At 35.3% G+C, this 14,586-nt stretch overlaps 1 protein-coding gene across 3 annotated transcripts in view; it reads left to right on the top strand.

Moving 5' to 3' along the window:
* The window catches only part of UQCC1 (ubiquinol-cytochrome c reductase complex assembly factor 1), an 89,662-nt gene that overhangs the window by 14,577 nt on the left and 60,499 nt on the right, over positions 1–14,586 (top strand). For all 3 annotated transcript variants that reach the window (XM_033841280.2, XM_019950639.3, XM_019950640.3), the window contains exons 3-5: positions 5,907–5,990; positions 6,911–7,018; positions 12,527–12,599. In XM_033841280.2, coding sequence (XP_033697171.1) covers positions 5,907–5,990; positions 6,911–7,018; positions 12,527–12,599 — 265 coding nt within the window. The remainder of the gene's footprint in view (positions 1–5,906; positions 5,991–6,910; positions 7,019–12,526; positions 12,600–14,586) is intronic.

The following is a 14,586-nucleotide window of genomic DNA, read 5'->3' as shown; positions in this document are numbered from 1 at the left end:
TCTTTGTGGTGCACGGGCTTCTCATTTTGGTGGCTTCTCTCGTTGTGGCTCGCAGGCTCTAGAGCCTAGGCTCAGTAGTTGCGGCTCACAGGCTTAGTTGCTCCGCAGCATGTGGGATCTTCCCGGACCAGGGGTCGAACCCGTGTCCCCTGCATTGGCAGGCGGATTCTTAACCACTGTGCCACTAGGGAAGCCCCAGGAGGTGGAGTTTTGATAAAAACTTTTATTTCAACTATTTTGTTCCTTTTTTTGCATAAATATAAAAATGTTCCAAAATTTCCAAGATCTTAGAAGATAGTGACTGAAAGGATCAATCAGTGATGTTCATTTTAAAAGATTAAGAAAAGGCCCCAAAACTACAAAAGATGAAGCAGCCTAAGCTGAATAATTTATTACAACAACTTGTAAATGTTTGTGTAAAATGTCTTATAAGGGTTTATTGTTGGGTCTGTGGGCACCCAGGGGTGAGGGGTGGGAGCAGGATTTCTTTCTTTTTTAAGGCTGTATAATATTCCATTGTATCTATCTATCTATCTATATCTATATCTGTATATCTATGCCACAGTTTCTTTATCCATTCTTCTGTCAGTGGGCCTTTGGGTTACTGCCATATCTTGGCTATTGTGAATAATGCTGCAGTGAACATAAGTGTGCAAGCATCTCTCCAAGATCCTGCTTTGAATTTTTTTGGATATATACCCAGAAGTGGGATTGTGGTATCATGTGGTAATTCTATTTATGGTTCTTGACTGCGACAGTCATTACTATGGTGTTTGCTTGATGGTCATTTTTGAATTCCATCATTTCCTACTACATTTCTTGATTGGAATTCTACTGTAAGGAAGAGCTGTCACTTTCTCTCCATTTATTTATTTATTCGATTGTTTTGTTTGTATCAGTATGAGCTAATGGATATTTATTCTGTGAGTTATAATACATTATTCTCATTATTTTGTTATCAAATTGTTCCATGTTTGGCTGTTGAGAAGTCCTTCAAGTTCCTTTCTACGTGCCTTCATTTTTTGAACACTTCCTTGTTTCTTGGCACCACAAGATGTTTCAGGTTCATGTTGTATTTTCTTTGCTCTAGCCCTAGAGTTAACAGTTTCCCCCCGGGAGCCCTGGTTCCTTTTATTGGAGAATGATATTTGGAATATTCAGAAATTAAGATCTGGGTGCTAAGTGTACATGAGCCAGTGTTGTTGAACTCTACGCAGGTTTTTGAAATCAGTTAGATATAGGGCAAAGAAGATAGCTCTGAATACATGTTTTACCCCTTAATGAACTTTACTTCTTTGAGCCTTAGTGTTCTTATTTCTAAAATGGGAAAAAATAGTATCAACTTTTCGAGGTTGTTGTGAGATAACATAAGTAAAACAGCAAGTGTACAGGTGCTGGGCATATGGGAGATCTTCAGTAACTTGTAACTGCTATTTTTGTTGCTATTTATGTTCATGCTACTTGGGTAAATGTTCTCCTCACCTTGTAAATTGAAACTTAAAAAAAAATTTTTTTTTTAATCCTAAAACTACCTTAAGCAAGTTGCACCCTCTCCCTGTGTCTTAGTTTCCTCATCTGTGAAAGGAAAAGGTTGGACTTAGAAGATCTCTGAGATTCCTTCCAGAAGATCTCTGAGATTCCTTCCAGCTCAAGTGTTGTTATTCTAAGTTACTCCTTAGTTCTTCAGTTGCTTTTTCTCCAAGCTAAACAGCTTCAATTTATTTTAACCTTTCCACTAGGACCTTTTATTCATCTCTTTGATCATTCCTGTGGTTCTTTTCTGGACCTTCTCCAGATTGTCCTTCTATTTGGAAAAAAAAAAAAAAACTCCACCTAGTTTTTATTGAGTGCCTACTCCATGCCCAGAATGGTGTTGAGCAATGGGACAGAAAATAAAAGAAGTATAAGATAGACTGTCTCCTGGTGGAGCTTATAGCTTTGCTGAAAGGACAAGATACATATAGTGTTGAAGAATTGCTTGAGTCCTGCCCTCCTTTTTCCTTTCCTTTCCTTTCTCTTTTCCTTTCCCTTTTTCTTTCTTTCTTTTTTCTTTCCCTTTCTTTCTTCCTTCCTTCCTTCCTTTCTTTTCTTTCTCTTTTTCTTTCTTTCTTTCTTTTCTTTTCTTTTCTTTCCTTCCTTCCTTCCTTCTTTCCTTCCTTCCTTCCTTCCTTCTCTCTCTCTCTCTTTCTCTCTCTCTCTCTCTCTCTCTCTCTCTTTCTGTCTCTCCCCCTCTCTCCCTCCCTCTATCAGGGAGGTCTTTTCATTTTTAGAACCTTTTAGGAAGCAAAAAATAAAAGCAAAATCTTAATATGTCTTTTTTCTTAAAAAAATAAATTTATTTATTTATTTTCGGCTGTGTTGGGTCTTCATTGCTGCGCACGGGCTTTTCTCTAGTTGTGGCGAGCGGGGGCTACTCTTTGTTGCGGCACGCAGGCTTCTCATTGCAGTGGCTTCTCGTTGCGGAGCATGGGCTCTAGGAGCACAGGCTTCAGTAGTTATGGCATGTGGGCTCAGTGGTTGTGGCTTGTGGACTCTAGAGTGCAGGCTCACTAGTTGTGGCACATGGGCTTAGTTGCTCCGTGGCATTCAGGATCTTCCCGGACCAGGGCTTGAACCCATGTCACCTGCATTGGCAGGCGGATTCTTAACCACTGCACCACCAGGGAAACCCAAGGGAACCTTCTTGTACTGTTGGTGGGAATGTAAATTGATACAGCCACTATGGAGAACAGTATGGAGGTTCCTTAAAAAACTAAAAATAGAACTACTGTATGACCCAGCAATCCCACTACTGGGCATATACCCAGAGAAAAGCATAATTCAAAAAGACACATGTACCCCAATGTTCATTGCAGCACTATTTACAATAGCCAAGATATGGAAGCAACCTAAATGTCCATCAACAGAGGAATGCATAAAGAAGATGTGGTATATATATACAACGGCATATTAGCCATAAAAAGGAACAAATTTGGGTCATTTGTAGAGACGTGGGTGAACCTAGAGACTGTCATACAGAGTGAAGTAAGAAAGAGAAAAGCAAACATCATATATTAACGCATATATGTGGAATCTAGAAAAATGGTGTAGATGATCTTATTTGCAAAACAAATAGAGACACAGACGTAGAGAACAAACGTATGGACACCAAGGGGGAAGGGGGGTGGGGTGAATTGGGAGATTGGGACTGACATATATACACTATTGATACTATGTATAAAATAGATAACTAATGAGAACCTACTGTGTAGCTCAGGGAACTCTACTTAGTGCTCTGTGGTGACCTAAATGGGAAGGAAATCCCAAAATGAGGGGATATATGTACATGTATAGCTGATTCACTTTGCCATATAGTAGAAACTTGGTGTCCATACGTTTGTTCTCTACGTCTGTCTCTATTTCTGTTTTGCAGATAAGATCATCTATACCAGTTTTCTAGATTCCACATATATGCATTAATATATGATATTTGTTTTTCTCTTTATGACCTGCTTCACTCTATATGACATTTATTTATTGATGGATATTTAGATTGCTTCCAGTTGGGCTTTTATTGATAGTGCTTTTATGAACATTCTTGTACATGTTTTTTTGTGAATATATGTACACATTTCTGTTGGGATATACACTTAGGAATGAAATTGTTGAATCTTACAGAATGTATACATTCAGCTTCATAGATACTGCCAAATAATTTTCCAAAGTGACTGTACCATTTTACACTACCATCGGCAGAGTATGAGAGTTCTAGTTGCTCTGTATCCTTTCTAGCACTTTGTGTGTGTGTGTGTGTGTGTGTATGTGTGTGTGTGTGTGTGTGTGTGTGTGTGTTTGGTGGGTGGTCTTTAAACATTTTTAAATGTGATATTCGGTTCTCTTTCTTGTGTAGTGAGTTTTCTTTCTCTTCTCCACAACATTATGAGCTCCATAGGATAGTAATTGTTTTATCTTAAAAACTGGCACAAGGGCTGGCATATTGTGGGTATTTAATAAAGGTTTGATAAATGAAACATGTATGCATGGCATGTGTGTGGATAAGAACAAGAAGGATATAATAAGAAATAACCATACAGGTGGTTGGGTTTGTTCATTCAACAAATGTTTGAGGGTTTCCTGTGTATAATACACTGTACTTGATTCTGGTACTACACCTAGTTCCTACCTTCATGGATATTTTTGGTGGTGGTGATAGAAAATAAGAGTGTGTAATAAATATATAATTGTACATTGTAATGAGTACTATAAGTAAAGTGAACAGGGTACTGCTATGATAGAGAATAATGGGATGATAAGAAACTATTTTAGATAAAGTGGTCAGAAAAGGCCTCTTTGAAAAAGTGACATTTGAGTATTTTGGGGTATTTTTTCTCTTTCACAGAAAGTTACTTGATATCTTTTTGGTTTAAACAGAGGAAAAATTAATGTTTTTAAAGGTCAAGGGAATCTTTTCGGGGGGCAAGGGCAAGAATGGGTAATACAAAAAGTAAGGAGCTATAGGGGAAGAAAAAGATCATGACATACACCTTGCCCCAAAGCACAGCTTGTTGAAACTGCTGTTGTGTTCTTTGAGCCTGTTTAAGTGCTTCATGTTCTAGTGGACCATTACACTGATATATGTGATGTAATGGGAGGTGTTCTGTGTTTAGTCTCTGTGTTACAAAGCCTGCTTGATACCTGTGAATTAAAGCATAAGTGTTCTTGGGACTGACCAGAAGAATCCTGACTAATCTTTTAATATCCTTGTTTGGAAAGAAAAGTAAATAGTAACTCTCCACATTTAGAAATTCTATTTTTTTCCTTCATTAGGATTAAAGAAAAAATCATTTTCATTTCATGTGTCCCATCTCTTGGAATAAGCCAGAATTGAACCCTCCTGCTGCTCCTTTCCCACCCCTTTATATTGTAAAGGAAATAAAACATTACTGAGAGTTTGGAAACTAGATTCTTAAACACTTCTGTAATTCTACCAGCATAGCAAAATAACTCTTTCATTTCTGTGTGTTCCTTTTTAGACTTGCCCCTATGCATTCATGTGTTTACCTATAATTTTATACATATTATAAGTGTTTTCATGTTGCTAAAAATAATAATCTCTAATGTAAACTGTGGACTTTAGGTGATAATGTGTCAGTGTAGGTTCATCCATTGTAACAAATGTACCACTCTGTTGGGGGATGTTGATAGTGGAGGATGTTGTGGCTGTGTGGGAGGGGGTATATGGGAGCAGTCTGTACTTTCTGCTCATTTTTGGTGTGAACCTAAAACTGCTTTTAAAAATAAAGCCTATTAAAAATCTGATTATCTGATTTCCCATTGGGTGACTGTACCTTAATTTAATTAACCACCTCCTTTCTTATTGGACTTATTCCCCAGTTTTCACTCTTGTGAACAATGCTACAATGAGGATCTCTTGCATATTGTTTTTTTCCTTAGGAATTTATTTTCAAAACTATGTTTACTCGTCTTGATTATAATAATACCAACCTGGTAGGATTGTGGTGAGGATTACATAAGGTAATATATGTAAGGCAAATACATAGTGCCTGGCATATAATTTTAACTAATGTCTATTATATTGCCAAAGTGCTTTCAAATGCAGTGTGAACATTGGAGGAAGACAGTTCTGATCTGAACGACAATGATGTTGATAATGATGGTGATGATGAAGACTTTTACTGTTTATTGAGTACCTATTTTGTGAAAGGTACTTTACGTTCTTTTACTTATTCAGATATTCAGCAGATGTTTATTGAGCATGTAGTAGGCAACATTAGGAATTGAGTTAAACAAGGCTAGAAAGATTCTGTATTTTTTACTTTGAAACAACTCTGATCACACTAACCCTCTAAGTGAATGCTCAGTGTTGCTTACCTCTGTTTTTTTTTTTTTTTTTTTAAATCCCCCAGTGGCCCCAGATGAGCCAGGCCCTAGCATGTGGTGGATCAGTAGTAGACATTCAGCTAAGTAGGAAGTATCATACCACAAATAAGGTGAGACTTACAAGTTCTTTCTATGTCTATAGCGTGCTTTCACACAAGTGTTCTTACTTGAAATTCAGCAAGATTGTTAGCTGGATGAGGCAAGAAATTTTATCAGATGCAGAAGGTGAGGCTCAGGGAAGTAAAGTGACTTGCCCGAGGTCACAAGGATGGGAAGAGACAGACCAACTGAATATTGGAACCTAAGGTGTCTGATCCCGTGTCCTATATTTCTTCCATTGTACTCTCTTGCTTAGAAAACACTTTAGAGAAAAAGTGTCGTAGATTTTTTTATATGTTAAAAATAAAGTAATATTTAACTGATGGAGAATTTCTTATTGGATGTATAGCCTGCCTTCATTTAGAGAGGATTAGCATTAGAATAGGTTTTCCTTTGAATTTATTTGCAAACTACAAAACTATATCTCCTATAGTCATTAATAAAAAATAAAAGAGTTTAAAAACATTTATTCAGTGCATGCTTTGATTGATTATGACTTTGAATGACTTTTGACTGCTTTCAGACAGTATTTTTCTTTCCTTTTCCCATAATGTCAATAAACATAGAACATGTTTCTCAGAATTGTTCTTTGGGAGGTTGGGGTCAAGATTTCTTTTTTAAAGTACTCTTTTCCATAGAACTTTTATTCTGATACCCCAAATCTATCATTTCCTAGACATGGGTTCATAGACATATGGTCAGTGAGGTGGGTATGTCTGCTCTGGAATTTAGAGGACACCTATTAGGGTTCCAGATGTGTTTGTACTGAGTGATAAGGTACCCAGAAAAATGAGAATGAAAAATTCTAGGTTAAAAAAAAAAAAAATCTAAGCAATAAAAAATGCCCTTAGACCCTAGTGAGAAATAAAAGCATTCTTTTAAAAAAACTTTTTTGCAACTAATTTTGGTTTCCTTCTTTTTGAATAAATAGCTTTCTTCTACCAAGGATTCCCCACAGCCTGTTGAGGAGAAGGTTGGTGCCTTCACAAAGATAATAGAAGCCATGGGATTCACAGGACCTTTGAAATACAGTAAATGGGTAAAGTCTTTTAAGTTGTTTTCATTTTTCTTCTTGAGCTTTGTGCTTTCTGCTCTTCACAGAAGAATTTTTTAAAGCTTCTGCTTTGCTTTTTGTGAAATACTTATATTATTTTGAGAGCTTCAAAATATGTTGTTGTCCCCTTGCCCCCCGTTCCAGGTCAGGTCTATACAGCATGTGGGGCTGAAATAGTCCCTCTACTCCCTTAACCTGATTCCTTAGAAGTATCTCAGTAGCAGGCAATCCAATAACACTGGTCTTTCCAGGTCTTTGCTACATGTTATGCCATATAGATGAGTTCTCAGAAGTTAGATGGGCCAAATGTTTTGATGGGCACTGCTCTTAAGGAAACACTCTCTGTGATTCATAAGTGATTTTCCCTAGGTCATTGTAATGACTTCCTTTAAAATTTTCCTAATAAGCATTTTTAAAATTAATCAATTCTATGATTTATTGTAATTCATATTTTATTATGAGGGCTGTTTGCTAACTGTGTCATTCCTAATCAGGTCTTGGCCTAGCATGTTATGTGTTTTATGGTACTTGCTATAAATGAATGAATGTCCTCTCTACATCAGGTGCTACTGCCCCTGGACTTTTATAGCAATGCCTCTAACCAATTAAAATAATAAAACACAAGTCATTGGGTTTTTCTCAGCCCAGTTATCTCCTAGTACTACTGTTTCTCTCTACAGTTATGGCAAAAGTACCTTTTAATACTTTTCAAGGTTGCTAGAATGTTGGATAAGCCTAATCAGTCATAAGTTATATATTAAAGCAAACCAACAAAAAGCAGTAGGGAAGACTTTTCTAGAAAACATTATAACTTTGCCCAAAATGACTAAATTATTCCAGTTACACCATTTTAACAAGTTGGAGTTAAATTAGAATTTCAATTTTATTGTGAACTTTACTTTTAGTTTCTTCTTACGATATCTGGCTCTCTTCCTAACAATTCTCACTGTAGCAAATATAGGCTTCTCTCTATAATCTCCGTTTTACATAAATTGAACAGTGATTCCACAAGCATTTTGTTTGTAAGGGGCTTTGAAAAGTATAGAAGATAGCACACACATAACTAGGTTATAATGATGTCCTTGAGACCCTAAGGTTATGAAGTGTCTTCTTAATCATTAATGAAATATTAGTTATGCTCATTAAAGTTATCTTTTTTTACATCATAATTCTTGACAAATGATAATCACTGGTATATTTGGTAATATTATTAACCAGGATCTTTTCCTTTATTAAAAAAAATTTGCGATAATACATTTGGATTGAAAAACTTAAAATGTGTGTTTTGTTTGAAAGTAAGAAATTAAAAGGTAAATGAGAGCAGAAAGAAAGAAAGAAAAGAGAAAAAGTTTACTGTTTTATTCATTTCTTGATGGTTGAGTTCCACTTGGTTGCTTCCATATGCTTTGTCTCGTCCGTATTTTTATGATTCCAGGGGCAAAGTTGGCTACCATTTGGAGGATTACTAACTCATCAGGAAAATTTCTTCACTGTTTAAGTTAGTCTCTGATTTTTCTTGGTTCCCTTGTGACCTCAACTAAGTCCCTAATATTTGCATTTAAAAACTCTTTTGTGATGTGGCAGTGTCTACTTCCTGTAACCTTCATTTTTTAAATTTGTAACATCAAAACATCAAAGTATGACATTCTAGTATATTTTGGGTGGGAAGATGTAGGTATAATTTTCCATATTGAAAGATTGAGAGCCCTTTTCAGCAAATGTTGACTCAGAAATCTGTGGCAGACACGTATATTGGGTTGCACTGGCAAGAATCTTTGAATTTTGTGTTTTCTCATGTCTTTCATTAGGGAGTAAAATGTCTGCTTGTCTCTGCATCAGCAGTATCAGCCAGCTTTCCTCCATCTTTTTATGTAATGTTTTCATGTGTAGTTCCATTTTTCTTCTAGATCCATATTTAGGAATTTAAATGTGGCTTTCCCTTACCTATTTGATTATCCTGAAATAACCATTCTTTTTCATTATCTTTATGGAGCAATATCAGATAAGATAAGGATAACATTTAACAGATTGAGCCACATGTCATTGAATAGGCGGTTTTCAGATTAGCATTAAGCCAAAAAGTTATTCCTGTTCTGAAGGACACTGACAAACTGGAATGCATTCAGAAGTGGGCAGTGAGCCTTGTGAAGGCTTCAGAAACTGTTGAATGCAGAGTGGTTGAAGGAAATAGGGATACTTTGCCTGGAAAAGAGAAGACATAATGGTTCTTCTCAGGTGTTTGAGGGGCAAATGTAAAAAAAATGGAGACTTAATCTGAGGTATTCCAGTGTGCAGATAGTGTTTACTGAATGTTACATGAAGCAGATTTATGTTCAATATAACAAAACTTTAGCAAAAGTTGTCCTCCAGTGGGATAGGTAGCCTCACAAGGTCATTGGACTTGTTTGAACAGGGGCCCAGATAGTTGACCATGAATCAAGAATGCTGTAGAAGGAATTCCAGTACAGAATAGAAAGTTCAAATGACTTCAAAGCCCCTTCCAACTCTCACACAGTTGTTTTAGTGTAAGCCTTTTACTAGATTCGTTTTTTTATCTTGTGGGATGGTACAAAATGCATCAGTTAGTGGGAGAGCTGATTTTCATTTCCTAAACCTGTCTTAGGTGCTTGTGTTTTATAGTCAAGTAGACTGATGAAGTCTTCCAAAGTTAGAATGAAGTCATCTGAGGACCAGAACAATTTGTATTGACTGGATGGAAATTTAGTCCACCTACTTCTTTAACTTATATTAATGCATGAATCTTGAAGAGGTTCTTTCCCTGAGTTGTTATTTCCAGTCCCTGTGTGATGGTCTTAAGGGACTTGCTTTAGAGATTTGTCCAGGAAAATGGCTCACCCAAGTATAAAGGTTTGGCCTCGCTGCAGGAAAAGTGAGGAACTCTAAAATGCTCCTGATTGCTGCAGTATGAGCACTGTATACATACACTGGCCAGTCTGGTGAAGTCTTCATTATTTGTAATGAATGCTTGCTTCATGAACATGTTGTGGGGAAAAACCTCTTTCTCATGGAACGATTTGGGCCTTGGAGGCAAGTGTGCTTTTCCTTAGGCAGAGTGATTAATTATGAACCAGAATCAGAAGGAAACTGCCGAGTTAAAAAAAAAAATCAAGACACAGGCCATTAGGAATTTTACTTAAAATTATAAATGTATTGATAGTTGAACTAGGCCTTAAGTTCCATGAAAAGAGTTTTTAACTGCTTTGTTTACTGCTGTATTCCTAGTGTCCAAATCGGTTTTAGGCACTGAGTTCGGTGCTCAATAAATTATTTGTTGACTGGAACAAAAGCTTATAGATGTCCTAAACTCTCTGTTTCAAGGATAGGAATAGGCCTGTCAAGGCCAAAGCATTAGGATAACGATATCATTAGGATATCATTAGTTTGGTGATGGTACAAACCAGTGCTTCCCCAAATGTGTTCTATGTCACATACTTCCAAGAACCTCAGGTGTTAAAAAGTTAAACATGCTTCTTTTGTAGACTGCTGATACGGTGAATTACACTTATTGATTTGTGAATGTTGAATCAACTTGGCATTCCTGGGATAAATCCCAGTTGATCATGATATGATCTCCTTTTAAAATATTGATGTTAGTATTTTGTTAAGGAGTTTTGGATCTATGCTTATGAAGGCTATGGTTTTGTAGTTTTGTTTTCTTCTGATGACTGGTTTTGACACCAGGGTAATGTTGGCTCATAGAATGAGCTGGGAAGTGTTCTTTCCTCTTTTTTTTCTGGAAGAGTTTGTGTAGATTTGGTATCATTTCTTTAGATATTCAATAGAATTCTCTAGTGATGCCATCAAGCCTGGAGTTTTCTTTGGGGAAAGGTTTTTAGCCATAAATCCAATTTTTAAAATAGAGATAGGACTATTCATGTTATTTATTTATTCTAGTGAGCTTTGGTAGTTTGTATCTTTCAATGAATTTGTCCATTTCATCTGAGTAGTCACATTTATTGGCCTAAAGTTGTTCAAAATATTCCCTTATTATCCTATTAATATCTTTAGGATATGTAGTGATGTTCCTCTCCTCTCTGATTCCTGATGTTGGTAATTTGTATCTTCTCTGTTTTTCCTTTTTTTCCCCCCTAGATCAGTTCTACTAAATTTTTGTCAATTTTATTGGTATTTTCAGAGAACCAGCTCTGGCCTCTTTTGATTTTCTGTGTTATTTTTCTGTCTTCAATTTCACTGATTTCTGCTCTTATCTTTATATATCATTCTTTCTGCTTGCTTTTAGGTTTAATTTGCTCTTTCTTTTTAGTGTCTCACCATTTGTTTAAATGTGGACTTCCAATGCTGATTTACTGCTCATATAAGTATATCTGATTTCCATTTGTTATATGTTCTGTTCTGTTTTCCCCCATATGAACTTTAGACTAAAATCATTGAAAACTTAACATTAGCAAATGAAAAAATCTTAATTGCAATCAAAGACATAATACTTTAATTTATTATAGGTATTTCTGCCCATCAGAAACTGAAATATAAATATTATATAGTATTGGATATAGTATATCCTTGGTGACTTTGAACCTTAATAACCAAACAGCTCTGCTAAAATTCTAGGTTGGTTTTTCTTCAGTTGCTATGCCATTCTCTTTGCATATACATATTTTTTAGTCTGTGTATATTTGAGTAATTTTCTCTGTCATTTTAAGGAAAAATAAGCTTCTACGAGCCTTTTGTTGATGGACTAATTTAATTGTATCCTGAAGGAAATATTTTGAAAGCCCTTAGAAATTCTTCTTCTTTTAGCACTGAGTTGGTCTTCAGACCTACAGTCAACCCTTACAAGAATTTATTTTTCATTTTTAGGTTTTTGTGAAGGCATAATGTATATATAGTAAAATATACAAATCTTAAGTATACAGCTCAGTGAATAAATTAAAACCACCACCCAGATCAAGATTCTAAGAGAATTCTTAGTGCTTTGGGGAATAGTAAAAGGTTGATCCTTTTACTATATTTTACATTCATTAGAAACTCTTATTTATAAACATAGTATTCTGTTAATCAGCAAACTATAAAACTAGGGAAAACTTAAAAAAAAGTGACCCCCTCCCTTCAGGGAAAAAACAGACAGAATAGTTAATAGGGCTTCTGAGGAAAGATCAAAGGATGGAGGGTTTTGTTTGTTTGATTTTGGTAAGGAGAATGGGTAATTTTTTTAATATAAAGGGTTTCAGATTATAAAGAATTAATGTGGATGGTTCTGAATGGTGGTTTAGAGGCTGAAACGTGGTGAAATGGGTTTGAATTAAAGGAGAGAGTTCGTCTAAATATTGGAAAAACCTTTTTGACATTTTGATGCCAAAATCGTAAAATTGTGTGAAGTCTGTGAATGGCTAGAGACAGGTTTGGACCCATCCTTCTAGTTGAAAAGCATATAAGATTCTGTGACCTACATCTAATGGCAGTAGAACATTCACTTGGTCATGTCTTGAGTTTGGTTTTATTTTCTTTGTCTAGAAGATTAAGATTGCGGCCCTGCGCATGTATACTAGCTGTGTGGAGAAAACTGACTTCGAGGAATTCTTTCGAAGTAAGTTACTATTTTTTTTTTTTTTGTAAGTTACTATTTTTGATGGTTGTGAAAAGGAAAATAAATCTACTTTTCATTTTTATGATTGTGTCTTGGTAGGATCGGGTTTCTTTTTAAGTTACCAGTAAAACAGTTTTTCCTGAACAAAATGTATAATAAAAGCTGCTTATTTTTCTCTTTTAATAGAATAAACAAAGGCCAAAAGAACCCTATAAATAAGACGTTTTAACAAGTTTGAAAAAAGACCTAAAAATTTGTCCAGTACTTTGACATCATCATTCCCCCTTGTCCACACATGCATCTTTTTACATAAGAGTGTACTCAGAGTAAACACATCCTGTTTTACGTTCTGGGTGTTTTACTCAGTATTTTTGACATGAGCTTCTGCCCAATCATTCCTCTTTTATTTCTAGTTTATAATTGTTTTAGTTAACCCTGGAATATGCCTCGTGATTTTTCTTCTTTCTGTAGAAGGACTGTTGAGTCAAAAGGCACATATAATTTTATTTTTATCCCATTGATAAATTGCTTTCCAAAAGTGTTTTACTGGTTTATATCATCATCACTAGCAGTTGATTATATCAATACAGTATTCATTTTGTTAATGTAAACTGTTGTAGTTATAAACATGTCATTTAAAGCAGATACTTATAAAGTCATTGGGAAAGGTTAAGCTGTTTCCAGTTCCACAGATTTTGGAAGGAAATGCGTTCTGTTCACATCTGTGGTAACAGTCATTATCCTCAAAGCAACAAACACTTAACTAAATATACTTGATATTTTTCATGGACAGCCAATAATTATATATAATTATGTTAACAACAATGAAGAAAGAGATGAAGTTTTGATTATTTAATAACTATTTTGTTTTTTTAAATTAAATGCAAGTTTTGTCATTTTTACTATTTCAGCAGATTGGTACAATATTTCATTGGAAACTTAAAATACTGTGCTGAGTTGTAATCCTAATTTAGTATCCACCTTCCATTTCTTATTTACTCATAGTCAGGAAAGAAAACTTTCCTCCTTTTTTAATCTCTAACAATTTCTTACTTTAGGAGAAATTAGTGTGAAAGGAGAAAATAATCTTTCTCTACCTGATGAAGAGACTATTAATATTAGAAGCTGGATTTTTCTCAAGTGGTTTCTTGAATCCATGTACTCAAGTATTTTTCATCAGATCTTTTTAAAACCTCATCCTACACATCTATTTAATATTAAATAACTCATAAACTTTTTATAATTATTTTGAAAGGATGTTTACTAGCTATCTTTGTTTAGCTAATCCTCATTATTGAAGATTCTTGAATAATGAGACTATTATTACATATTTAAATTAATATATCATGCTTCAATTTATAATCTGTTGTAAACTACTTATAAAAATAAAAGTTTATTAAAATTATTAACTATTATATTTTAATAATTCACACTTACATGGTATGCTTTTACTTTTGTCTCATTTAGGAATTACAAAACATGTGAGACCGGAAGGGCTTGTATTCTTATTTTCATTTTTCTTTTGTTTTCATAAACAATTGAAACTTATAAAAAGGCTAAGTGATTTGCCCAAGGTTGCTTAGTCAAGCCTTGATCCTGTGTCATCTGGCTTAAAATCCAGGAATTTTTCTACTATAACATATTGCCTGTGAATGAAAATAACTGCAAAATAGAAATTGTAATCCATTTTAATATTTTTGTGTTTTATAATTTTTTGTATTTTACAGTTTTTTTTTTTACTTTTTAAAATTTTTATTTATTATTATTTTTGGCTGCGTTGGGTCTTTGTTGCTGCACACGGGCTTTCTCTAGCTGCGGCGAGTGGGGGCTACTCTTCGTTGCGGCACGCAGGCTTCTCATTGTGGTGGCTTCTCTTGTTGTGGAGCACGGGCTCTAGGCGCGCGGGCTTCAGTAGTTGTGGCACGCAGGCTCAGTAGTTGTGGCACGCGAGCTCTAGAGCGCAGGCTCAGTAGTTACGGTGCACGGG

The sequence above is a fragment of the Tursiops truncatus genome, chromosome 15 (assembly GCF_011762595.2).
Source record: "Tursiops truncatus isolate mTurTru1 chromosome 15, mTurTru1.mat.Y, whole genome shotgun sequence".
Lineage (NCBI taxonomy): Eukaryota > Metazoa > Chordata > Mammalia > Artiodactyla > Delphinidae > Tursiops > Tursiops truncatus.
Note: the sequence above shows the minus strand (reverse complement) of the source record. Positions and strands in the feature narration are given on the sequence as shown.